Raw genomic sequence first — 27,118 nt, forward strand, 5'->3', positions numbered from 1 at the left:
TGCACACATTTGTATACATTCCTGTTAGTGAGCATTTCTCCTTTGCCAAGATAATATATTCCCCTGAAAGGTGTGTGATGTCAAGAAGCGGATTACACAGGTGCACCTTGCGCCGGGGACAATGAAAGGTCACACTAAAATGTGCAGTTGTCACAACACCACAGATGTAAAGTGTGCAATTGGCACGCTGACTGTAGGAATGTCTGCCAGAGCTGTTGCCATAGAATTTGTTAATTTTGTACCATAATCCGCTTCCAATTTCGTTGTAGAGAATTTGGCAGTACGTACAACTGGCCTCACAACAGCACACTACGTGTAACCACGCCAGCCCAGGATCTCCACATCCGGATTCTTCACCTGCGAGATCGTCTGAGACCAGCCACCTGGACAAATGATGAAACTGTGGGTTTGCACAACCAAAACATTTCTGCAGAAACTGTCAAAAAACATCAGGGAAGCTCATCTGCGTGCTTGTCATCCTCACCAGGGGCGGATGCAGTTCGGCGTCGTAACCTACTTCAGTGGGCATATACTCACCTTCGATGGCACGCTGGAGAAGTGTGCTCTTCACGGATGAATCCCGGTTTTAACTGTACTGGGCAGATGGCTTCATGTGGGCGAACAATTTGTTGATGTCAACATTGTGAACAGAGTGCCCCATGGTGGCGGTGGGGTTATGGTATGGGCAGGCATTAGCTACGGGCAATGAACACAATTTTAATTCAGAGATACCGTCACGAGATCCTGAGGACCATTGTCGTGCCATTCATCCGCCACCATCACCTCATGTTTCAGCATGATAATGCATGCTGAAACAAGCCCCATGTCGCAAGGATCTGTTCACAATTCCTGCAACTTCACTCCATTGAAGAGGAGTGGGACAACATTCCACAGCCTGAAACTATGTCCAACAATATTTTAACTTTTATTGTATTAGCATCCTTTGAATTCAACAAAACTTTAAATTAATTCATCTCCCAGACATTCAATAACCGCAAACCAATCATTCAATAGTTTTTATTCACATTTTCCATGAGGTTCCACTTCCAAGTGCTTCTCTGCAACTCGAAACAGGCCTTACCCGCGCTGACTGTCTAGTTTAACTGTATCAAATATAAAATGAACATGTGAAAGTAAAATTCACCTCCACCTTGTGGTAAAACTTTGGGTTAACAGTTAAGGATTTGCACAAAAAAGCTCAGGTCAAAACAGTTTTGTTTTAAATGATTGTGATCACTTCAACATCAATTCACTCCTGTATTGTGATTCACCTCAGCAAACCCCTGCTTTTAGTTCACTCACAACAGTAGTTTAAAGTGCCTGTAGCTATATAGGTTGATCCAGCTATTGATTGATAGCTGTGTAACACAAGCTGTTAAATAACCTTCAACACGATGCGGTGTTGTCCTGCTCTGTATGGCCTTTATCAGTGACAGAGGGTGGAGAGAATATCAAACCAATGTTATCATTCCTCCCTTCTCCCTGAATGAAAGTCAAGAAAAGAGGAACAAAAGTAGAAAAAACTCAACTCAAACTAGCAATGTGCTACCCTAGTTAAGGCCTTAAACTGAATGGTAAAAGGACTCAAATGTGTTTCTTTTCCCCCCCAAAGGCTACCGTCAGGATAAAACTACAGGACTAAACTGAACTCTTTAGACGAACACCACCCTCAGTCTGGTAAAATAAATTTAATTCAAAAACAAAATAAAGCGTCACTTTATGAATTCAAAATATAGTCTAGTTCTCAATGGCATAGTACAGTGTTCCCTTATTCATTCTTCGAGTACCTCCAGGACTGCACATTTGTGCTCAGCCCTTAACCAGCCCACCCACATTAGTTGAATCAAGTTTACCTTTTCTGGACTAGAGCACAATGAGCTGTTCCTAGGGTACTAAAGTACAGATTGGGAAATAATAGCATAGTAAATCTAGTTTTTCAGTATTGTCTCACTCGAATACACACATCTGTGCTCCTGCTCCAGCCCTTGTGAATATGGAAGGTCTTCTGTCCACCAGGCCGCCTCCATTTGGACCATGCTCAAGTGACTTATTCAGCTGCAATAACAACAAGCATTATGTTCTGACAGGAGCAGATGATGGACGTCTCAGTCCTCCAATCCAGGTCCTGAGAGCTGGGGGCAGGAGGGCTGCGATTGGTTCGTGTGTCTGCCTGCCCTGCCTCCCCGTACAGAGCCCTCCCACTAGGCTCTGGGGGAGTGGGTTTGGTTGGGTGATGGTGGCCACAGGGGCGTGTCCTCAATGTTGTCAGGACTGTAGGGTACCCTTGAGGTACCACATCCCTCCTAAGCTCACACAGCACTCCTAACAAGCCAGGACCAAACAGACAGGTTAACATTACCACATCTGATTCTTCAGACAGTTTTAAATGGTGTTCCTACAGCCCACTCAGCTACTCAATGCCAGCTCTAGAGCAGATTCCAGAACCCGTTCTGAAGATGGTTCCAGAACCTATTCTAAAGCCAGTTCTAGATACTGTTCAGCAGTCTGTTCTACACTTTGTTCTAAGGCCAGTCGTACCTTGAGCAGGCGGTCCATGTCAGCCTTGGTAGTCTGGTCTCCCAGCTCCTGCGTCAGCCTGGTCTGGATCACGTTCCTCCTTACCCGGTAGTTTTTCATGAAGATCTCATACAGGACCTGACGGTGCTGGGGGGGGGGGGTGACAACAATATGAAGATCTTTTAAAATGTAGAGACAGAAAAATGAAAAGGGAGCTCAAACACATCCGCATTTCACATTTCTTAAACTAAGTAAGGGAGGGCACACAGCAAAAGTATTCATCCCCTTGGCGTTTTTCCTATTTATTATTATTATTTTTTAAGTTTAAAAAAATATGAACCTTTAACTAGGCAAGTCAGTTAAGAACAAATTCTTATTTACAATGACTGCGTACCCCGGCCAAACCCAATTGTGCGCCACCACATCCGGCCCAATCACGGCCGGATGTGATACAGCCGCCTGGATTCGAACCAGGTACTGCAGTGCCTCTTGCACTGGGATGCAGTGTCTTAGACCACTGCGCCACGCGGGAGCCCATTCCGTTCCATTACAACCTGTAATTTAAATTGATTTTTTATTTGGATTTCATGTAACGGACATACACAAAATAGTCCCAATTGGTGAAGTGATAAGGGTTATTTGTTTAAAAAAAAAATGTAATAATTATGTGTGCACATGTATTCACCCCCTTTGCTATGAAGCCCATAATAAGATCTGGTGCAAACAATTACCTTCAGAAGTCACATTATTAGTTAAATAAAGTCCACCTGTGTGTAATCTAAGTGTCACATGATCTCTAAATATACACACCTGTTCTGACAGGGCCCCAGAGTCTGCAACACAACTAAGCAAGCGACACCATGAAGACCAAGGAGCTCTCCAAACAGGTCAGGGACAAAGTTGTAGAGAGTACAGATCAGGGTTGGGTTATAAAAAAATACCAGAAACTTTTAAACATCCCACGGAGCACCATTAAATCCATTATTAAAACATGGAAAGAATATGGCACCACAACAAACCTGCCAAGAGAGGGCCGCCCACCAAAACTCACGGACCAGGCAAGGAAGGCATTAATCAGAGACACCAAAGAGACCAAATATATTATGATGCAATGTCTCATTATTTGTTTAATTAAAAAAATAAGTATGACTTGTTTATTGTATATATAATTTAAAAAAATACAAATATTATGCTTATCTGTTACTGTCACTATCTTTTCATTTTTGTTTTGAATGTTCTTAATTGGAAAATGCAAAATAAAATATAAAAAATAAGAGACCAAAGACAACCCCGAAGGAGCTGCAAAGCTCCAAAGCGGAGATTGGAGTATCTGTCCATAGAACCACTAAGCCGTACACTCCACAGAGCTGGGCTTTACGGAAGAGAGAGTGGCCAGAAAAAAGCCATTGCTTAAAGAAAGAAATAAGCAAACACGTATGGTGTTCGCCAAAAGGCATGTGGGAGACTCCCCAAACATATGGAAGAAGGTACTCTAGTCAGATGAGACTACAATTGAGCTTTTTGGACATCAAGGAAAATGCTGTCTGTCGCAAACCCAACACCTCTCGTCACCCAGAGAACACCATCCCCACAATGAAGCATGGTAGTGGCAGCATCATGCTGTCGGGCTGTTTTTCCATCGGCAAGGACTGGGAAACTGGTCAGAATTGAAGGAATGATGGATGGTGCTAAATACAGGGACATTCTTGAGGGAAACCTGTTTCAGTCTTCCAGAGATTTGAGACTAGGACGGAGGTTCACCTTCCAGCAGGACAATGACCCTAAGCTTATTGCTAAAGCAACACTCGAGTGGTTTAAGGGGAAATATTTGAATGTCTTGGAATGGCCTAGACAAAGCCCATACCTCAATCCAGTTGAGAATCTGTGGTATGATTTAAAGATGGATGGATTCCGCTGGTATACAGCATACTTGAAGGAGTTAGAGCAGTTTTGCCTTGAAGAACGGGCAAAAATCCCAGTGGCTAGATGTGCCAAGCTTAGAGACATACCCCAAGAGACTTACAGCTGTAACTGTTGCAAAAGGTGGCTCTGCAAAGTATTGATTTTGGGGGGTAAATAGTTATGCGAACAAGTTAAATTGGTTTTATTTCTTGTTTGTTTCACAATAAAAAAATATTTTCCATCTTCAAAGTGGTAGGCATGTTGTGTAAATCAAATGATACAAATACCCCAAAAAATACATTTTAATTCCAGGTTGTAAGGCAACAAAATAGGAAAAATGCCAAGGGGTTGAATACTTTCGCAAGCCACTGTAAAGGCAGACTTGTGATCAGAGTATTTCTGCATGATTTCAAAACACAGGTTACATACAAGTGATCCAGTGGGTGTGTGACAGGTTAAAGGAAATATTCATAGCCTGTTATACATTAAAAAGTATTAGTAAGTGAGGATCTTAAAACATCTAAGGTTAAAAAGATGCATTCAGTATTAGTTGATAGAGATTGATAACATTCATATAATTGTGTTAAAGTTAAAATCCGTCAAGTGTACAAAGGGTACGAATTGTGAGAGTAATGTGTAAACATTATATTGATTACTTTATTTTGTGGTGCCTAAAAGTGTTAATCTGTGATCTACGAAATGCTCTCAATCTATTAGCCGGAGATCAATTGCTCTGGTCTCCACCCATATTCCTGGGGAAATCGCGGCCTTTTCTCATTGAACTAAATGTTGAATTGAGAAAACAACACCGCATCACTCTCGTGATTATTTCTCCCCTGTTTTCAGGTACTTTATTGATGATAAAAAAAAGAGTAATATAAATGTTATAACTCGCTAACATGTCAAGAGTGTTTAAGGTGTGTCTTAGTAACATTTTGAGGAAGTTAGAGTTAAGTTTGAAGAGAGTATTATGAGCCCTGCTCGGTTGTAGCGAAGAATAGCGAAGAATAGCATCGTACTGAGAGTAGCTGCCATTTTATGTCGATTGTGAATGAACATGTGCGTGTATCACTCTCGTGATTATTTCTCCCCTGTTTGCAGTGGGCATGTGGAATGATGAGTGAAAAGGAAAACAAAATTATTACACACTTGACTATAAGAAGAACCCTGACCCCAGGTGTTGTTACCTTGTCGAAGGTCTCTCCTGTTTCCCACACAACAAACACCTTCTGCTCATCCGCAGCTGCCGTGCTCTGGGCTGGAAACTACAGGGAAAAAGAGAGACCAAACCGATGAAAATACACTAAGAGAAAGACAACTGATGAAACTGCAGGAGAGGGGACAGGAGTGAAATCCCTGCAGTGACCCCGAGTCTTATAGCACTGGGCTCTACAGACACGGGATACCTTATATTACAAGAAGCTACACTTTGGATTAAGTTATTCCCAATCTCAACAAAACAAAACAGGCGTGCTGTGTTAAGAAGATGACTAAGTCACTCTTGATAAGAGCATCTGCTAAATGACCAACATGTAAATGTAACGGTATCTCTAATCCATCCCAAAACCATTAAGCAAATCCCTGATTCAACCCTCTCCACTCCCAGAAAGCATTAACCTCTGCTGGGATAGGATAAAGTTGCCCCTCGAAGCTGATCCAAAGTCAGTTTTGCATTCATCTGACGGACTATTGTTTAGTCCGTATTTGGGGAGTGGGATCTGATCCTAGATGTGTGTGTACAGGCAAATTCTACACAGGGCTTAATGGTTAACTCCTCCTGGAACGGTAATAGGCTTTGTGCTCTCAGCCAATAATAGAAGCTATTTAACAGTGGACAGGTCCGCCCAACCCCTCCCCATACCTCCCTACCTCATTCCTCCTTCCAGGATCTAAATCCTACAAAATCCCGAGGAGCGCAAGGGGGATATGAACCTAAGCCAGGTTGGAAAAGGGGATTTGATACTCAGAGGGAGACTTGTTCCTTATCTACACAATAGGTAGCAGTGTCTCAGACCTGTATACAATAAGGTAGCAGTGTCTCAGACCTGTATACAATAGGTAGCAGTGTCTCAGACCTGTATACAATAGGTAGCAGTGTCTCAGACCTGTATACAATAGGTAGCAGTGTCTCAGACCTGTATACAATAGGTAGCAGTGTCTCAGACCTGTATACAATAGGTAGCAGTGTCTCAGACCTGTATACAATAGGTAGCAGTGTCTCAGACCTGTATACAATAGGTAGCAGTGTCTCAGACCTGTATACAATAGGTAGCAGTGTCTCAGACCTGTATACAATAGGTCGCAGTGTCTCAGACCTGTATACAATAGGTCGCAGTGTCTCAGACCTGTATAAAATAGGTCGCAGTGTCTCAGACCTGTATACAATAGGTAGCAGTGTCTCAGACCTGTAAACAATAGGTAGCAGTGTCTCAGACCTGTATACAATAAGGTAGCAGTGTCTCAGACCTGTATACAATAGGTAGCAGTGTCTCAGACCTGTATACAATAGGTAGCAGTGTCTCAGACCTGTATACAATAGGTAGCAGTGTCTCAGACCTGTATACAATAGGTAGCAGTGTCTCAGACCTGTATACAATAGGTAGCAGTGTCTCAGACCTGTATACAATAGGTAGCAGTGTCTCAGACCTGTATACAATAGGTAGCAGTGTCTCAGACCTGTATACAATAGGTAGCAGTGTCTCAGACCTGTATACAATAGGTCGCAGTGTCTCAGACCTGTATACAATAGGTCGCAGTGTCTCAGACCTGTATAAAATAGGTCGCAGTGTCTCAGACCTGTATACAATAGGTAGCAGTGTCTCAGACCTGTAAACAATAGGTAGCAGTGTCTCAGACCTGTAAACAATAGGTAGCAGTGTCTCAGACCTGTAAACAATAGGTAGCAGTGTCTCAGACCTGTAAACAATAGGTAGCAGTGTCTCAGACCTGTAAACAATAGGTAGCAGTGTCTCAGACCTGTATACAATAGGTAGCAGTGTCTCAGACCTGTATACAATAGGTAGCAGTGTCTCAGACTTGTATACAATAGGTAGCAGTGTCTCAGACCTGTATACAATAGGTAGCAGTGTCTCAGACCTGTAAACAATAGGTAGCAGTGTCATGGTATTAATGCTAACAATGTTCATTCAACTACTTCTCTGATGAGTACTATGGCATTAAGACAACCATGAGAGCAAAGTTTAAAGAACCACACCTCATTAGGAAAATGTAGGCTTCACCTAAGTTACAGTGCAGTCTGGTGGGGTGTAATATAATTGAAGAGTTCGATTGTACAATCACACAGCCATCAGGCTCTAATCAGAGAGCTGAACCTGATAAGGCCAACCCTCCATCGCCTCACTGCTCTCACTCTACTTCCTACCTACTACCCTCAGGAGTAAAGCCGGTGTGCTGCTACAGGGATAGATCACACACCAAAACCACAGTTTGTTGTTCTGTTTAGGAAAGGTGATGGCTGTATTCCTGAGGCAAGCAAGAGACCATCATTGCAGCAGAGAAGACAACCCGGGCAGGCTGAGTTTAATCTGGTCTGGTCGGGAGCCAAAAGCCTATCTCTTTAGTCCAAGGAGAGGCTCTTTATCTGTGGATATCTAGACTTACTCACCGGGTGGAAGAATGGGCCGATCTTTAACTGAAATTCTCCAGTACCACAGGGGGTTGTCTGTTTTCCAGAGGAACTGACCCCAAACCCCCTATCATGCCAGTTTCAAAACCCAAAACCCAAGGGAGCCCTGGTGGGATGGTAGTCATGCAGCAGGGACAGGATCTAATACTCACAGGCACCAGTATCTGTTTGCATTGGCTCATCAGTATAGTATCCTGCAGCAGGCGGTCTGAGATTGAGTGGAACAGGCTGTGTCCGGGAGGCAGGGAGGCCAAGTGGAGGTTGAACAGCCTCTTGACTTCGCTCAGCGTCAGCACGTGCTGCTTCCTGAACGTGTTCCACACAAAGTCCCTCAGCTCAGGGGACGGTGAGGGAGTGGGGGTCCCGCCGTGCCCGTTATGAGGGTTTGAGGCGGGGCAGGTAGCGGAGGATGAGGGGTAACCGTTAACCAAACCATTAGGGTGCACGGATGAGCACGAGTCCATGGGTTCGTCTTCACTGACAGGTTCTTCTTTGACCCGAACCCCAGTTCCACCACTCGCCCCAGCTCCACCCTGTCGACGAGCGCTCAGGTCCTTCTCTAGAGAGGGCTGGTTATGCCGTGCACGTTCATGGGCAGCCTTCAGCCGCTGCTCGCCACTCACGTGCACAGTTTCTGTAAAGGACAGAGAAACAGTTTTCAGTTAGAGACAATTATAAAACACATTATGCCAGAAAGACGCTGCTATAAGCGCACACACCTGTTTCTAGGTCCTTTTTGGATACCAGGTCATCCTTAGAGAAGGTGAAGACCTTCTCCAATCTGCAAACAAAACATGAAACATAAAATCAACCGTCTCTGTCCATGTTACCTTACCAAGGCAAACAGTGAGTGATAATGTGTGTGTGTTTGTGTATGTCATGTCTTACTTGCTCTGTATCCCCATCCACAGCATGTGCTGCCGCTGGGCCACGTCAGGGTGCTTCTTGATGAAGGAACCGTCGCTTGGCAACAGGAACTCCCAGCCACGGTTGATACGAGGCACCGCCATATGTTCCAGGAAGTCCTTCACGTCCTCCGGGGGGAGCTGGAAATAACAGGGAGGACAAATAGTTAGCAACAACCTCTGGAGCAGAGGAGGCTGGTGGGAGGAGCTATAGGAGGACAGTCTCACTGTAATGGTGGAGTGGAATAAATTGAACAAAGTCAAACATGTGGTTTCCATTTGTTTGATACCGTTCCATATTTCCATTCCAGCCATTACAATGAGCCCATCCCCCTATAGCTCCTCCCACCAGCTTCAACTGCTCTGGAGGTAACTTATTGGGGGGGGGGGCAGACATTTAGTAACACCCTCTGGGGGTAACTGTTAGTGAGGGGAGGAACAAATTTAAACTTGAGTGGGTTGAGTCACTGACGGGATCTTCCTGTCTGGGTTGGCGCCCACCCCTTGGGTTGTGCCGTGGCGGAGATCTTTGTGGGCTATACTCGGCCTTGTCTCAGTTGGTGGTTGAAAATACCCCTCTAGTGGTGTGGGGGCTGTGCTTTGGCAAAGCGGGTGGAGTTATATCCTGCCTGTTTGGCCCTGTCCGGGGGTTTCGTCGGAAGGGACCAGTGTCTCCCGACCCCTACTGTCTCACCCTCCAGTATTTATGCTGCAGTAGTTTATGTCTTGGGGGGCTAGGGTCAGTCTGTTAAATCTGGAGTTTTTCTGCTGTGTGAATTTAAGTATGCTCTCCAATTCTCTCTCTCTGAGGACCTGAGCCCTAGGACCATGCCTCAGGACTACCTAGCATGAGGACTCCTTGCTGTCCCCAGTCCACCTGGCCGTGCTGCTGCTCCAGTTTCAACTGTTCTGCCTGCGGCTATGGAACTCTGACCTGTTCACCGGACATGCTACCTGTCCCAGACCTGCTGTTTTCAACTCTCTAGAGACAGCAGGAGCGGTAGAGATACTCTCAATGATTGGCTATGAAAAGCTAACTGACAATTACTCCTGAGGTGCTGACCTGTTGCACCCTCGACAACCACTGTGATTATTATTATCTGACCCTGCTGGTCATTTATGAACATTTGAACATCTTGGCCATGTTCTGTTGTAATCACCACCCGGCACAGCCAGAAGAGGACTGACCACCCCTCATAGCCTGGTTCCTCTCTAGGTTTCTTCCTAGGTTCTGGCCTTTCTAGGGAGTTATTCCTAGCCACTGTGCTTCTACACATGCATTGCTTGCTGTTTGGGGTTTTAGGCTGGGTTTCTGTACAGCACTTTGAGATATCAGCTGATGTACGAAGGGCTTTATAAATACATTTGATTGATTGACTTATAGGAACACTTGTGAAGTGTGTTACACCATATACTTTAAATAGAGTGGTATTTGAATTGGGTATCTTTGGCCAGGTGTGAGACACGGCAGGTGGCTTTAGTAGCACCCCCTGGTGCAGTGAACTGTTTAAAACAGTTGATGATTACCTTGATGATGGCTGCAATCTCCTTCCTCATCACCGAGCGATCCTGAGTGAATCTCCACATCTAAGAGAAACAAGAACATAAAACACATACACACATATATATATATATATATATATATATACACAAAACATATTTTTATTCCTGTTTAAATTTCACCATGAAGTCTTGAAATTTGAACCTCTTGTCAATGAACATGCACAATTGTACTGTGGACCTGTGCAGGAAGATCTGCTCGGAGATATGATAAGGGTATTACCAGTGTGACTCACCACAAAGTCTCTTCCTCGACACAGCACCTCAGCAGGCACACCACTGTGGGGACTACAGCTGTTCTTAGGATACAGCACGTCACTGAAGGAACAAAAGAGTGTTCAACTGCTGTCAGGGACATGACCTGAAATATTTCTGGGACAATAGTTCATCTTTTTCTTTCTTTTTTTTAAGTATCCAAGCATAATCTTTGTTCATGAAATCACACATTTAGATCTTGAATAATTAATCCAAAAGGAAGACTTTTTTGGATCAATTTAATCTGGATCTGTGAACCTGGTCCGCCACAATCCTGCTCGTCTCACCTTTTGACCACCCAGTTGCCCTGCACCAGTAGTGCCACCTGCTGGATGCAGCGCAGCACTGCAGTGGAGTCTGTCCCAGGGGTCAGCAAACCCATCAGGTTGGCAAACGGCATCACCTTAACTAGAGGGGAAGAGAGAAATTATGGAAAGAATAAGATGGAGGACATGGGCTCGTAAGCAACAAATTCACAGTTAAGTCTACACCAGTTGCATTCGGCACATGTGACAAATACATTTGATTTGAAAACATTTCCCTTGGGGAAAATAAAGATTTATTGGAGCAAAAGTAACAAGGTTAGTGTACCGTTCTTCATCAGGGTCTTGATCTGGTCACCGAGCGGCAGCGTCCGGAGCTGGGCCATGGACAGCATGTTACTGGGACCTACGGGCCTCACACTGACACACACACACCAAGGACTCATCAGTTTCATACCTGAAATGTTACAACATGGCTTAATACATTACACACCATGCAAGTTTGACTTACATCTTCTCCTCTGTGACAGGAGGCATGAGCATTGCCAGGTACTCCCTGAGGGAGAAAAGAGGGAGAGGGATGAATAAAGGGAGCGGGAGAAAAGAGGGATGAATAAAGGGAGCGGGAGAAAAGAGGGATGAATAAAGGGACCGGGAGAAAAGAGGGATGAATAAAGGGACCGGGAGAAAAGAGGGATAAATAAAAGGACCGGGAGAAAAGAGGGATGAATAAAGGGACCGGGAGAAAAGAGGGATGAATAAAGGGACCGGGAGAAAAGAGAGAGGGATGAATAAAGGGAGCAGGAGGGAAGAATAAAGGGAGCGGGAGGGAAGAGAGGGATGAATAAAGGGATCAGGAGAAAAGAGAGAGGGATGAATAAAGGGATCAGGAGAAAAGAGAGAGGGATGAATAAAGGGATCAGGAGAAAAGAGAGAGGGATGAATAAAGGGATCAGGAGAAAAGGGAGAGGGATGAATAAAGGGATCAGGAGAAAAGGGAGAGGGATGAATAAAGGGATCAGGAGAAAAGGGAGAGGGATGAATAAAGGGATCAGGAGAAAAGGGAGAGGGATGAATAAAGGGATCAGGAGAAAAGGGAGGGATGAATAAAGGGAACGGGAGGGAAGAGAGATAAGGAATGACACACAAAAGCAACTTTCAAATAGAGACACTACGTGTTAGTACTCACTTTCAAATAGGGACACTACGTGTTAGTACTCACTTTCAAATAGGGACACTACGTGTTAGTTCTCACTTTCAAATAGAGACACTACGTGTTAGTACTCACTTTCAGATAGGGATACTACGTGTTAGTACTCACTTTGGAGTTTTCACCAGTTCTGTGTTCTCGGAACCTCCCATAGCCTGGCAGTACAGGTATAGCCTCTCGTGGTCCGAACGCCCGTCCTAAACACACACACACACAAAGTAGGTGTTAAGTTGAGATTGGCTGTGACTTGGATGAACAGAGGTCACATAAAACAGTGTGTGAGAGCGCCCCCTTACATTGAGGCCGTGGTAGTGCAGGTGGACCCAGGATTCCTCTGCCTGTTTCTTCTGAAGGAAGTCATATGACTGGATACGCCTCTGACGAGCCTGCTCCGACTCAGGACGGGAAAACCTCACCTAGAGGAAAGAGACAGGTTTAATTTGACCATCCCAATACTGACAAAGAAAACAGAGCTCAACAATTGATTTAAGAGGGCCATTTTGTGTGAATTGTGATTGTTATTGTGTGTGTTTCCTTACAGTGACGGCCTTGACATCTTCATCTGCCTCGTCCTGAGAGGAGTCTCCCCCCTCGTTAGCGGCCTCCCGCTCTCTGTGTTTGCAGTCAGCCTTGTCCAGATAGGAGAAGCTGGGTCGCATCTGGAGGATGCCCTGCAGCGGCGTGATGTGGAGCTCACCTGATGACATCATCAACACCCATCAGTGACATCACACCGAGTCAGAGACAAACATTTAGATATCAAAACTAACATGAACACACGCAGGAGAGCAATGTCAGTGCTGATGGATATGAATGTACAGAAACACAGCTACCTTTCCTGAAGATGGCAGCAGCGTATCTGGAGGTGTTGGTCGTGGACTGGATGGATGTGAACGTCTGCTTGTCCATCATCTTCCTGCAAGGAGATTGATGAATGACCAGCATGTCACAGACACAGCATATGACAGATGACATACACAAATGAAACTAACACAGAGTACTAAGAAATGAACCAACACAAAGTGTACAAAGTCATGGGTGGGCAGCATATGAGCCAATTCAATCTGGCCTGCGGGAGATTTACATTTATATACATAGTATATGGGACTGATTTTAAGACATTTTGCTTAATTCATTTGATTAATATTATGGTGTTTCTAGTCCAAGAAAAATGAAAAACCCTCTGGGTTTCTGTTAGGATGTAACGTAAAATATGGTGCTGTACATTGTGACGGTCGGGAGTAGGCTACAGTGCTGGGCTATTGAGCTAAATGATCCCCGTGATAAAACTGTGATAAAAAAGTTGTAGGCTTTTGCTTCTAACTTCAATATGCTCTTTAAATAAATATGACCGACACCACATTACACAACACTAGCGAGACTCATGTCGCCTACGGTAGACCTACAGCATATTGAAAAATATGACGCGACTCTACACCAATAATTACATATAGGGGATTGGAGGATTCTAAATGAAAACCAAAAGCTGCCTCATGGGTCTGCCGGTGGCGGCCGGCACGGGTATCTGTAGCAAGAGAGGCCCCATCCACAAAGCATATTGTCCTGCTACTGCTACTACTACTGCTACTACTACTACTACATAGAACCTAACTTTGAAAAACATCTAGGCCAGTCTATTGTCCAGCTACCTGCTAGAATAGCAGGAACGTTTCTATAGACAGCACCATTATTAGTGCAACGCCCCTTATAGTGTTGCTCTGTGCTACCCAGTGTGGCGGGGTGGGGGTCCACCTTTCCTCCTCCGTTCCCCATGGGCTAAGTCTGTCTTCTGTGCCCGGCTCTGCGGCTCATCCTGTGCCCCCTGCCCTCATCCCTTGAACCTTGTGCGCCACTCAGGAGCCATGACCAATATATATTGTCCTGTTAATAACAGGGTCAATAATATCTGTGAGAATATCCAAGGGGCTTTTATATAATTATAAATGAATAATAATGAATCGCTTTGTTTAAAAAAAAATACATTTTGGAGATGATGTTTTCAAATAATGTAAAATGAGGGAGAAAAAGGCCAATCTTAAACATGGGGTGAGACATTGTTACTAATTTGTAAATAAAGCCAGTTTGTTATTTAGAATGATTAATTTCTGTTTTTAAAGGGAGAGAAACCAAAAACCTACAGTCATCTCATGGGTCTCCTAGTCGAGGCCGGAACGGGTATTTAACCAGCATCTGTAGCAACACAGCTTGCACTGCTATGCAGTGTCTTAGACCGTTGCACCACTCAGGTGCTGTATAACATGACCGGTCGGGAGTGGTCTACAGTACCACAGTAAGAGCAAAATAATCCTAACAAAATAAAATAAAAACCTTAGTGTAACAACAGTTTTAGTAAGTAATACTGAAGTTGTGCACAATTATCAGTTTCTATTTAGGTTTATGTCACCCATTCATTGTCAGTTAGAGACACAGTAGGACCCAAAAGCATATACAATGCTCTAACTCCCCCTTGTGCTGGTCTGGAGCAATGAAGTGGTGACGCAGGGTACCGTACTAAACCAAAAATTACCCCTAAGTACCACAGCATAATCGCAAAACTTTCAGTGGAGCAACCACTGTATGTAGTGCACTCACACAGAGTAGGTGTTGGAGTCCTCTGAGGTGGTTCCGTCCACATTGAGGGCGATCTGCTCGCCTTTACTTCGACAGTAGTTAGGACTCAGAGTGTTGATGGCTATCTCCAACTCCACCTACACAAAGACACAAATGATAAACTGAGGATATTGTTTAATAATAGGACAGGCTAGGGAAGATGGATAATGTGGTTTGTCCTTCATGCAGTAACAGTCAAAAGTTTGGACACACCTACTAATTCAAGGGTTTTTTTTCCTTTTTTTTTTTACTATTTTCTACATTGTACAATAATAGTGAAGACATCAAAAACTATGAAACAACACATGGAATCATATAGTAACCAAAAAAGTGTTAAACAAATCAAAATACATTTTTGATTTTTAGATTCTTCAAAGTAGCCACCCTTTGCCTTGATGACAGCTTTGCACACTCTTGGCATTCTCTCAACCAGCTTCACCTGGAATGCTTTTCCAACAGCCTTGAAGGAGTTCCCACATATGCTGAGCCATTGTTGGCTGCTTTTCCTTCACTCTGCGGTCAAACACATCCCAAACCATTTCAATTGGGTTGAGGTCAGGTGATTGTGGAGGCCATGTCATCTGATGCAGCACTCCATCACTCTCATTCTTGGTCAAATAGCCTTACACAGCCTGGAGGTGTGTTGGGTCATTGTCCTGTTGAAAAACAAATTATGGTTCCACTAAGTGGAAACCAGATGGGATGGCATATCGCTGAAGAATGCTGTGGTAGCTATGCTGGTTAAGTGTGCATTGAATACTAAATAAATCACTGACAGTGTCACCAGCAAAGCACCATCACCCCTCCTCCACCACACATGCGGAAATCATACGTTCACCTACTCTGCTTCTCACAAAGACACGGTGGTTGGAACCAAAAATCTCACATTTGGACTCATCAGACCAAAGGACAGATTTCCACCAGTCGAGTGTCCATTGCTCATGTTTCTTGGCCCAAGAAAGTCTTCTTATTGGTGTCCTTTAGTTGTTTCTTTGCAGCAATTCGACAATGAAGGCTTGGTTCCCGCAGTCTCTGAACAGTTCATGTTGAGATGTGTCTGTTACTTGACTTCTGAAGCATTTATTTGGGCAATTTCTGAGGCTGGTTACTCTAATGAACATATCCTTTGCAGCAGAGGTAACTCTGGGTCTTCCTTTCCTGTGGCTGTCCACAAGAGAGCCAGTTTCATCATAGCGCTTGATGTTTTTTGAGATTGAACTTCAAGGAACTTTCAAAGTTCTTAAATTTTCCGCATTGACTGACCTTCATGTCTGAAAGTAATGATGAACTGTCGTTTCTCTTTGCTTATTTGGGGCGGCAGTTAGTCTAGTGGTTAGAGCGTTGGGAGTAACCGAAAGGTTGCTGGATCGAATCCCCGAGCTGACAAGGTAAAATTCTGCCGTTCTGGCCCTGAATAAGGCCCACTGTTCCCCGGTAGGCTGTCATTGTAAATAAGAATTTGCTCTTAACTGACTTGCCTAGTTAAATAAAAAGGATAAAAAATTATAATACATTTGAGCTGTTCTTGCCATAATATGGACTTGGGTCTTTTACCAACAACTGATTGGCTCAAACGCATTGGAAATTAACTTTTAATAAGGCACACCTGCTAATTGAAATGACTACCTCATGAAGAAGGGTGGCTACTTTGAAGAATCTCATATAGAAAACACAATTAGATTTGTTTAACACTTTTTTGGTAACTACATGACTCAATGTGTTATTTCATAATGTTGATGTCTTCACTATTATTCTACAATGTAGAAAATAGTAAAAATTAAGAAAAACAACTGTGTGTCCAAATGAGATGGATATCCATATGAGATGAAAATCTCTTAAACAAGGGAGCCCAGTCACACCTTCTGCTGCTTGGGCTTGATCTTGGCAGACAGATGAGTGATATCATCATAGGTCATACAGGAAGGGCGTACTGGATACTATGAAGGAGAAAAAAAACCAAGCGAAATTAAGATAAGATAGCTGTACAAGATCTTAACCAGGAACATATCAAATCCATACAGCTTGTTGCAGAGTAGATGCAGAACCTACCTGGAACAGATAGAGCTTGTCCGCAAGGCTTTTGGCCAGGTATACATCAATCTAAAAGAAACAGAAAGAGAGGAATCTTGGGTTCATATTCTTTCCATCACTCATCTTTCTCGCCAAGATGATAAAACCTAGGTTTGGGAAGAAATAGACTGGTAAACAGGAGTGCTGGGGAAACTAGTCACTCACCTCTTGTATGACGGGGTCATCGTCCTCCCCGCTGGCCATGGTGAGGGGAGGGGGAGATGTCATAGAAGAGCAGCAGGAGACCTCCGGAGAGCCAACCTAGAATAACAGTGATGCTGAGTGACCGACAAACTAAACAGGGGTAGATAAGTAGCAACGTAAATACAGTGTCACTACTCATTACTATGGCTGTGTTGAGCCAGGTTGCCCAATTCTAAGCAATTATTCACAATTTGGTATTTTGACCAATCACATCAGCCTACGTACCGCACACACAGCTCATTTTTATAACTATGCTTGTGACTATTGTCTGATGTGAGTGTGTGACCGAGTGATGCTGCCAAAATATGGTGACGTAATAGGACAGTAAGTAAATTTAACGTTAAAGGAATTGTTAATAGCTAACGTTGCGTGAGCCAGAAACAGTGACACTGGCTATCTAGCTAGCAGTCAATACATCATTCAAAACTCTGACATTCCAGTACCATCGAGCTCGTTAGACAGACACATCACATCAGCAACATGGCTATTTTAGCCATGTAGCTTGCTAGCTAACACTTGTGCAATGATGTAACGTGTATAAGTTGTGGGCCGAAGCTGAAAAACTTGAAGTTGATCAAACCCCGTCAAGGGAGGAGCACATTTTTATGATGACTATACAATTTGTTTGCACCTTAAATTCTTGCACATTAAGTATATTTCAACACTGTCAGCTCTAGCAAATTTGCCGAACAGCTAAACTTGGAACCAATCAGAAATCCTGAACATACACCCCGGGATGAAGGCAGCCAATGGCCTGCTTCAATCTAAAACGTAAACAGTTTCTTCTGAAAACACAAGCTGCTGTCTGATGAAGAGGAACAGATATAGCTAGCTCCCAGACTGAAATAAGATAAATATCTGTTTGAGTGCACTTGAAATACGCAGCAGCATGCAATACGAATTGTCTTGACCACTTAGCCAATTTATTGAAAGCTAGCAAAAAGTCAGTTTGACTAGCCTAGCTGGCTACTGTAAATGTCAATGTGTTTCATTAGCCATCTCTGTCAGTAAATTACATTTTTGAATCATGGTTGTGTTGAGGCAAAGATCTGGGGAAGGGTACCAAAACAATGTCTGCAGCATTGAAGGCCCAGAAGAACACAGTGGCCTCCATTATTCTTATATGGAAGAAGTCTGGAACCACCAAGACTCCTAGAGCAATCGGGGGAGAAGGGTCTTGGTCAGGCTAGTGACCAAGAACCCGAAGGTCACTGACAGAGCTCCTGAGTTCCTCTGTCGACATTGGAGAACCTTCTAGAAACCTCAGCAGCACTCAACCAAATCAGGCTTTTGAATACTTTTGTAAAAAAAATATATTAAAAAATTGCTGTCATTATAGGGTATTGTGTGTAGATTGGTGAAGAAAAAAACTAAATTTAATCCATTTAGAACAGAATTTGGAAAGAGGGGTCTGAATACTTTCCGAATGCACTGTACCGGCAGGCTTGAAGAAACATTAAATCATATACTGTGCCTTCAGAAAGTATTCAGACCCCTTGACATTTCCACATTTTGTTACGTTACAGCCTCAATCTAAAATGTATTCAATTGTTTTCGCCCCCCTCATCAATCCACACACACACACTACCCTGTAATGACAAAACAAAAACAGGTTTTTAGAAATTCTACCAAATGTATTTAAAATAAAAAAACAGAAATATGACATTTACATAAGTATTCAGAGCCTTTACTGAGTACTTTGTTGAAGCACCTTTGGCAGCGATTACAGCATCAGAGTCCTCTTGGGTATTGCAGATCTGCAGATCCTCTCAAGCACTGTCAGGTTGAATGGGGAGCATTGCTGCACAGCCATTTTCAGGTCTCTGCAGAGATGTTCGATCAGGTTTAAGTCCAGGCTCTGGCTGGCCCACTCAAGGACATGCATGGACTGGTCCTGAAGCCACTCCTGCATTGTCTTGGCTGTATGCTTAGGGTCGTTGTCCTGTTGAAAGGTGAACCTTCACCCCAGTCTGCGGTCCTGAGCGCTCTGGGGCATGTTTTCATCAAGGATCTCTCTGTACTTTTCTCGGTTCTTCTTTGTCTCAATCCTGACTTGTCTCCCAGTCCCTGCCCCTGAAAAACATCTCCACAGATGATGCTGCCATGCTTCACCGTAGGGATGGTGCCAGGTTTCCTCCAGACGTGACGCTTGGCATTCAGGCCAAAGAGTTCAATCTTGGTTTCATCAGGCCAGAGAATCTTGTTTCTCATGGTCAGAGTCTTTAGGTGCCTTTTGGCAAACTCCATGCGAGCTGTCATGTGCCTTTTACTGAGGAGTGGCATCAGTCTGGCCACTCTACCATAAAGGCCTGATAGGTAGAGTGCTGCAGAGATGGTTGTCCTAGAGGGTTCTCCTATCTCCAGAGGAACTCTGGAGCTCTGTCAGAGTGACCATCAGGTTCTTGGTCACCTCCCTGACCAACCCCCATCTCCCCTGATTGCTCAGTTTGGCCTAACAGCCAGCTCTAGGAAGAGTCTTGGGGGTTCTAAACTTCTTCCATTTAAGAATGATGGAGGCCAATGTGTTCTTGGAGACCTTCAATGCTGCAAAAATGTTTTGCTACCCTTCCCCAGATCTGTGCCTCGACACAATCATGTCTCGCTGCTCTACGGACAAATCATTCGACCTCATGGCTTGTTTTTACTCTGAACCTGTACTGTCAAGTGTGGGACCTTATATAGACAGGTGTGTTCCTTTCCAAATCATGTCCAATCAATTGAATTTATCACACATGGACTCCAATCAAGTTATAGAAACATCAATGATGATCAATGGAAACAGGATCCACCTGAGCTCAATTTTCATAGCAAAGGATCTGAATACATATGTAAATAAGGTATGTTAATTTTTAATACATTTGCAAAAAATAAATAAAAAACTTTTGGCTTTGTGATTATGGGGTATTGTGTGTAGATTGCTGAGGATTTGTATTTATTTAATCCATTTTAGAATAAGGCTGTAAACGTAACAACATGTGGAAAAAGGTCAAGGGGCCTGATTACTTTCTGAAGACACTGTACTTTGCATAGAAACCCAAATAAATGCATGTAGATGGAAAGGGTTGTGTGTCATGTGCATATTAGCCAATACAGATGGCATAGCCTACACACATAGCATACCTTGCAATGTAATCTTCTCTAAAAACAGTTGTACAAAGTGCTCTGTAATAAGATGAGTGTTCTCCAATACCATGGTGGACATGCATAATGTTGGATGCATTAGAATATAAGATACGGAGAATAATATAGAGCCTGTAGGATTATAGAAAAAACAGTTGATAAATGAACGTGAAATACTAAATGTGAGTATATTTAAGTGTTTAAATGATTAACTTTTCTACTAACCTAAAAGTTGTCAGTGCCAATAAATTCATTATTCTACTAATCATGACAGTGCGAGACAGGTTTTCCATAATGTACGTTTCATATGAATTCAAACAAATAACACCATCAGAAAGTGTTTCACCATTTATTGAGTACGGAGACAAATAGCAATGGTGTCTCAGGCAGTATTTGAAATATCTAAATATAGTGAACCTAATATTGAGTTGTACCCCTTTTGCCCTCAGAACAGCCTCAATTTGTCAGGGCATGGACTCTACAAGGTGTTGAAAGCTGGCCCATGTTGACACCAATGCTTCCCACAGTTTTGTCAAGTTGGCTGGATGTCCTTTAGGTGGTGGAATATTCTTGATATACACAGGAAACTGTTGAGCATGATAACCCAGCAGTGTTACTTGTCACCTAGTACAATATCCCATTCAAAGGCACTTAAATCTGTTTTGCCCATTCACCCTCTGAATGGCACACATACACAATCCATGTCTCGATTGTCTCAAGGCTTTAAATTCCTTCTTTAAACTGTCCCCTCACCTTCATCTACACTGATTGAAGTGGATTTAACAAGTGACATCAATAAGCTTTCAACTGGATTCACCTGGTCAGTCTATGTCATGGAGAGAGCAGGTGTTCATGTTTGTACACTCAGTGTATATCAAGTGCCATGGGGGGCACAATCTTAAAATACTGCAATCCAGAAATGAGCACTTTACAATCTACGCCAAAAGCCTGGACTTCTGATGGAGACCATCAAACTGTCATCAACTCATGCAGTATTACCCTTTCTAAACCGTGTGTGGTCCAGAGACGAGAACCTTCGTAAAACTGACCGATCCTTGACTTTGGCGATGTAATTTACAAAATAGCCTCCAACACTCTACTCAACAAATTGGATGCCGTCTATCACAGTGCCATCCGTTTTGTCAAAACGCTCCTTGCCCCAGAATGACATTAGCTAGTGATACAGCCATCTGCTCCTGCTTGCAAGCAACAGATATACTTGTTGGAACTAGCTAGTTAAGTAGCAAGCAAGCTAAATTACTGAGTTCTAAATTGGGAGTAATTTTACAGTTTACATCGACAGTATCAATATCATAACCGCCATCGACAAGAGACAATACTGTGAAGCCGTCTTCATCGACAACTACAAATACCTAGGTGTCTGGCTAGACTGTAAACTCTCCTTGCAGACTCACATTAAGCATCTCCAATCCAAAATTAAATCTAGAATCAGCTTCCTATTTCGCCACAAAGCCTCCTTCACTCATGCCTGCAAACATACCTTTGTAAAACTGACCATCCTACCGATCCTTGACTTCGGCGATGTCATTTACAAAATAGCCTCCAACACTCTACTCAACAAATTGGATGCTGTCTACGAATTGCAAAAATTGTTGGAGACTTTTATCTACCTCACCAACTTCAAACATCTGCTATCTGAGCAGCTAAACGATCGCTGCAGCTGTACATAGTCTATCGGTAAATAGCCCACCCAATTTTACCTACCTCATCCCCATACTGTTTATATTTATTTACTTTTCTGCTCTTTTGCACACCAATATCTCTACCTGTACATGACCATCTGATCATTTATCACGCCAGTGTTAATCTGCAAAATTGTAATTATTCGCCTACCTCCTCATGCCTTTTGCACACAATGTATATGGACTCTTTTTTTCTACTGTGTTATTGACTTGTTAATTGTTTACTCCATGTGTAACTCTGTGTTGTCTGTTCACACTGCTATGCTTTATCTTGGCCAGGTCGCAGTTGCAAATGAGAACTTGTTCTCAACTAGCCTACCTGGTTAAATAAAGGTGAAACTGGCTTACCTGGTGAAAATTATATCACGTTTCTATAACTAAATAGTTTGATTACAACAAGAAAAAGACACACTGATAACAGTTCGTCTGACGTAGATCTCTGTCTACTATCTTAAATACGGATAACGTGATTGGCAGATGTGATCAGCAGAGCTACTACCAAAGATTTGTTATACCGAAGCCAAGAGACTGTTGCCTGTTGTTTCAAATGGGTCATTTGAGTCATAGTTGGCAGACCAAGCAAGGTGGGCAGAGCCAAGCACGAGCTAGCAAGATCCTATTTGCGCGTTCTACCACTATTTGCATATTTATGTTAAGGAACGCCTACTCTGAAGTGAGCGTGTGCAATAACTCAATTCGCCTTGGTACTCCTAAACAATTAAAAAAAACTTTGGCAAAGGGTAAAGTCCACTCTGTTCGTAACATATTATATTTTTGGGAACAGAAAACTGTATAGATCAAATGTTTCATCGGTGAGAAAATTAGCAGAGTGTTAACCAAAATCAATTTTGTTCCATCTTCTCCCATATTTGGTAGCGAATGGAAACGCCAAGCGGATGCTTCACAATTATACATCCGGTGAAATCTGTCTCTTTGTTCTCTGTAATAATAACGTACATGATATTACGAGTTGCTCGGTAGTACTCTGCGGCGTTTGCCTGTCCTGCTAGCGAACATAAAAAAAAAACACTTACTTTTAAATATGTAAGAATTGACATTGCCAACAAACGGATGTTTATAAGAAATACATATGCACAAAATGTAAAAAAAAAAAAAAACAGCACCTCCCTCAGATCGATCGTCTTGAAGAAATCTAACCATTCATCTAACAGCCCACCACCAAGTAATACATTTTATTGTGAGTAGTCCTCGCAGTTCATTGTAAGTTTAAGATCGCTAAATTAACTAGCTACCGTACATTAGTTAGCTAATTTGCATTGACAACGTGACAAGTATTGGTGAGCTACTTATTCAATCAAACCGTTTGAGCCAAACCAACGCTAAAAACAAAACTAATCCGTAAAATAACGAGTAACACGTAAAAAATCTAACGTTAAGTAATTATGGCTAACTAGCTATATCTCATGATATGGTTAACCAGCTAAATCTTTAGATGTGGCTGTTTACTTGAGTACTGGCTAGCAATATACCCGGTTGTGTTGGCTAACGTTTGCTCGAAACTCTAGCTTGCAAGCTATCAAATATAATTGGAAGTCATTTGCCAGGCCTCGATTTTGTGAGTTTTCTCTGTATTTCAATAAAAGTTAAGGGCTAGATCTCACCTGCACACTTCACCGTTCCCCTCAGTTTATTTCATTGACGTATGTTAATGGTTTGCTATGTTGAAATACTTCAGGTGATCGAGCTTTAAAGAAGTGAGTAACTGTGGCTATCTGAGCGCTGCCATGTCGTTGCTTGGCTCCACATAGACACGTGGGGAGGAGCTGCTATTTGGATTCCCACAATGCAAAGCGATAAAAGGTTTACGTTTTAGCCTACAGATGTCGCAAAGGCGTTTAACATGAGATTGTGTTAAAATGTTTCATATAATCCATAAAGATTTATGCCCTTGTAGCGATTTCCAACTCACTGGACTGCGGAAGTAGAGCCCGCGATCCGAAAAATATTCCTGACAGCGGTGGGATTCGAACCCACGCCCCCGAAGAGACTGGAGCCTTAATCCAGCGCCTTAGACCGCTCGGCCACGCTATCGTGTACCATTACTTCTGTATATAACAAGATTAATAGATTCATAAATGTTGTAAAATTACTTCCAGTCAGCAGTGACATGACATCGCATCAGTCCGCTAAGTATGGTTATGTATTTATGAAGTGCCGGAAAAGCAGGTGTTTGGAGGGTATATTGGCACTTGTCGATGGCCGGGTTGTGCGGATAAACTCCTCCTACCAGACACCCCCCTTTCGCGTGAACGCGCACTCACTCAATTCTCCATTGCTGCGACTTGTTGCTCGTTGAGATTTCTGAACACGTTATGCTGCGTTTCATTTAATTATTTATCTCGGTTTGATCGCGGGCGAGGCACCGGTAATGTCTGCAGCTTTCGGTTTGGCTATTTGTTTCAAGTGTATTAGTCTAAATAAATCTCTTTGCTAAAATTCATTATCTCTCACATGTCTTATTCGACTAGTAGTTGTTCTGAAATGTTTATTGCTTGCCTACATTTTACTCCTTCCTCTATGTTTAATATAACACACATACATCAACTATTAATTTCAGTTGCCTAATAACGTTTTTCTATAGAAAGTATTTTACTTTGATGTGTGCCACAGAAGTTATTTGACTCTAGCCACAAAATTATGGAAATTAGAAGGGAGGATTTTGGCAAGGCTATTTTCTTGCCGGTGGAAATTCTCTCTCCCCTTCTATCTTGGGACTGCAAGGCCTGACACACTTCAGAATCCTTTTGGTAGCTCATGTTGACCAGTAGTGTGTGCCACAGGAACTATTTGACTTTAGCCACAAAATTAAGGAAATTAGAAGGACGGGAGGATTTTGGCAAGGCCATTTTCTTGTCGGCCGAAATCACCCCTCCCTCCATCTTGGGACTGCAATGACTGGCACACTTCAGAATAATTTGGTGACCTATCATGCCCCCTGATGTGTTCCACGGGAAGTATTAGACTAGTCACAAAAGGAAGTGGTTATTTCAGCAATAATAGTTTTCAGAGCCCTCTACTGTTCTCTCTACCCATTCCTCAATCCCCCATCCCATCGTGCTTTTCCTACATTTTTTTTTACACTTTTTCTGTTTTTGTTTTTAAGAATGTAGGTACAGTAGTAATAATAATAATAATAATAATAAATCAAATAATAATAATAATAAATCAAACATTTGTACTCTGAGCAAAAAAATAAAGTTCAAATATATAAGTCAACATGAGTGTATATCCATAATCACAGTAAACTGTTATAATAACAGAAAAAAGAAGGGGGAAAAAGTATAATAATATAATAAACAAAACTATGTCTGAATGTGCCTCCAAGAAGAATCCCCTCCCCTATAGGTCCCTTTGCCCTCAATAGGACACCCCTAGCACTTCCACCATCCCCATCAACCTCCCCCATCCCTCAACCACAAAACACAATAATGATAATAATAATACAAATATATACCAAGATATATATTTATATATAAACACATACACAGATGTACAGTACATATACATATCCACAGAAAACTCAACTTATCTCTTTTCCTACATCAGATATTCAGGTGACATTTCCACCTGGATGACAGCACATAATCAGCAAGATGTAGATGCTCTTCATACGAGGGACTGCCTGCCCATTCTCAGATGTTAGATCATCCGAGATGATCAATTCATTTACATTTTAGCCCTAACATGAACGTTCTGCTTCTTCTTCCACACCATCTAGCGATTTCCCCAAGATGCTCAGTCAGAGCCTTGTCAGCTCCAGATTTGACTACTTCAACTCACACCCTGCTGGAATCCCTGCATTCTTAGATTCCCCTCCACTGATTTGCACCCTGGATGGCCTCCCTATTGCAGCTCACATTATGTTCAGGATTTTAATTCTAGCCTACAGGCCCAGAAAATGACCAGCTCCTTAATACCTCTTGGTCTGGATAAAGTGATGTACTGTTGTTCTTTTTCTGTGATCTACAATTGTGTCAATCTTGAAGTTGTCTTCTCCTTAATGATTCAGTGGACAATCACCAAGACTTTGCTGTGTACGGTTGCCTAATTGGTTGAATGAGTTGAGCTGCAGGCATCATAACTGCAAAGTCCCTTGCTGTTTGTAAATGCTGATTCAATAACCACCTAACCACTTTGATTTTGATTTCCTTTTGGTCTTGGAATACACTTCTTTCTACCTGTTGCTCTATGTTTATAATAAAAACATATGTTTGTTGTGCTTTTACTCTAGCAGTGAACAGGTTAGGTAGCAGTTTTCTACATATTCTACATATTGCATATAATTGACTGTATATGTTACATTTTAGAACATGGTAGATTATCATGTAATATGACATCTACCATAACATGCATTTATGGTTTCAGCACATACTGTACAAATTGATAACTTCAGATATATTTGATGTGCTAAAGGTACATTGATTCTCCCCTCATCCTTTTCAAATACGGTCAAAGATGTTAACATCATTAGAGAAGAAATAGCAGTCACTCTCCTCCAACACTGGTATGTTCAATTTATAATTCAATATAATTGTAGATAAAATAAACATTTATAAGGATCTTTCAAGGTTATCATTGATCCAACTTCTGACTAGATGGCCACTAAAACACATGTATTTAAATAATTATGTTACAAGAAACCTATACTATTCCCCTGTGCCCTGTTTGCTCAGAAAAATACATGTAGAGATGTATAGACTACTTGACATGTTTTGCTACATGACCTGAGCCAACTGTGCCGCTTCTGTGGGGAGGTGGACAATAATGAGGAAGACACTAACTGGGTAATTGCTTGTTCACTTCTAAAGGCACATTTTTAGGAGTACGAATTGGTATAAGCAGTAATATTTATAGGAGGTAGTATCATCCACTTTGTCTGAAAATGAAATCATTGTAATTCAGGAAAAAATATTTCATGCTTTAAATATATTAACATTTTTCAACATAAATTACCGATTGTTATGAAAACTTGAAATCGGCCCTAATTAATTGGCCATTCTGATTAATCGGTCGACCTCTAGCACAAACCCACCGTCGGTGGACCAGACAGGAATGGCAAAAAGTGCTCTTCACTGACGAGTCGCGGTTTTGTCTCACCAAGGGTGATGGTCGGATTCACGTTTATCGTCGAA

The 27,118-nt window shown here is 42.5% G+C and overlaps 1 protein-coding gene and 1 non-coding gene across 2 annotated transcripts; both read right to left on the reverse strand.

Annotated features, from left to right (window-relative positions):
- Window positions 1-1,003: 1,003 nt before the first annotated feature.
- Window positions 1,004-23,767, reverse strand: LOC139381133 (DNA-directed RNA polymerase III subunit RPC5-like). Its single transcript, XM_071124454.1, has 20 exons — window positions 23,588-23,767; window positions 17,104-17,199; window positions 16,918-16,968; window positions 16,728-16,805; window positions 14,851-14,966; window positions 13,092-13,174; window positions 12,798-12,955; window positions 12,555-12,674; window positions 12,370-12,455; window positions 11,560-11,604; window positions 11,377-11,468; window positions 11,073-11,193; window positions 10,767-10,848; window positions 10,498-10,557; window positions 8,954-9,111; window positions 8,785-8,846; window positions 8,218-8,699; window positions 5,607-5,684; window positions 2,539-2,664; window positions 1,004-2,322 (listed from the first exon to the last, which is right to left on the reverse strand). Exons 2-20 carry the CDS (start codon window positions 17,164-17,166, stop codon window positions 2,266-2,268), a joined length of 2,118 nt encoding a protein of 705 aa, XP_070980555.1. The 5' UTR covers window positions 17,167-17,199; window positions 23,588-23,767; the 3' UTR covers window positions 1,004-2,265.
- A 168-nt stretch (window positions 23,768-23,935) lies between these two features.
- Window positions 23,936-24,017, reverse strand: trnal-aag (transfer RNA leucine (anticodon AAG)). Its single transcript has one exon. It is a non-coding gene; the product is annotated as a tRNA-Leu (tRNA).
- Window positions 24,018-27,118: the final 3,101 nt, after the last annotated feature.

This window comes from Oncorhynchus clarkii, chromosome 23, assembly GCF_045791955.1.
Source record: "Oncorhynchus clarkii lewisi isolate Uvic-CL-2024 chromosome 23, UVic_Ocla_1.0, whole genome shotgun sequence".
NCBI lineage: Eukaryota > Metazoa > Chordata > Actinopteri > Salmoniformes > Salmonidae > Oncorhynchus > Oncorhynchus clarkii.

Excerpts from the sequence above, each read along its gene's own strand:
- LOC139381133 (XM_071124454.1), bottom strand. The coding sequence starts at position 17,166 with ATGACATCTCCCCCTCCCCTCACCATGGCCAGCGGGGAGGACGATGAC. Across the intron at positions 14,967-16,727 it reads TCAAGCCCAAGCAGCAGAAG|GTGGAGTTGGAGATAGCCAT; the intron begins GTGTGACTGGGC and ends GTCTTTGTGTAG. Across the intron at positions 11,194-11,376 it reads CAAGACCCTGATGAAGAACG|TTAAGGTGATGCCGTTTGCC; the intron begins GTACACTAACCT and ends CTTCCCCTCTAG.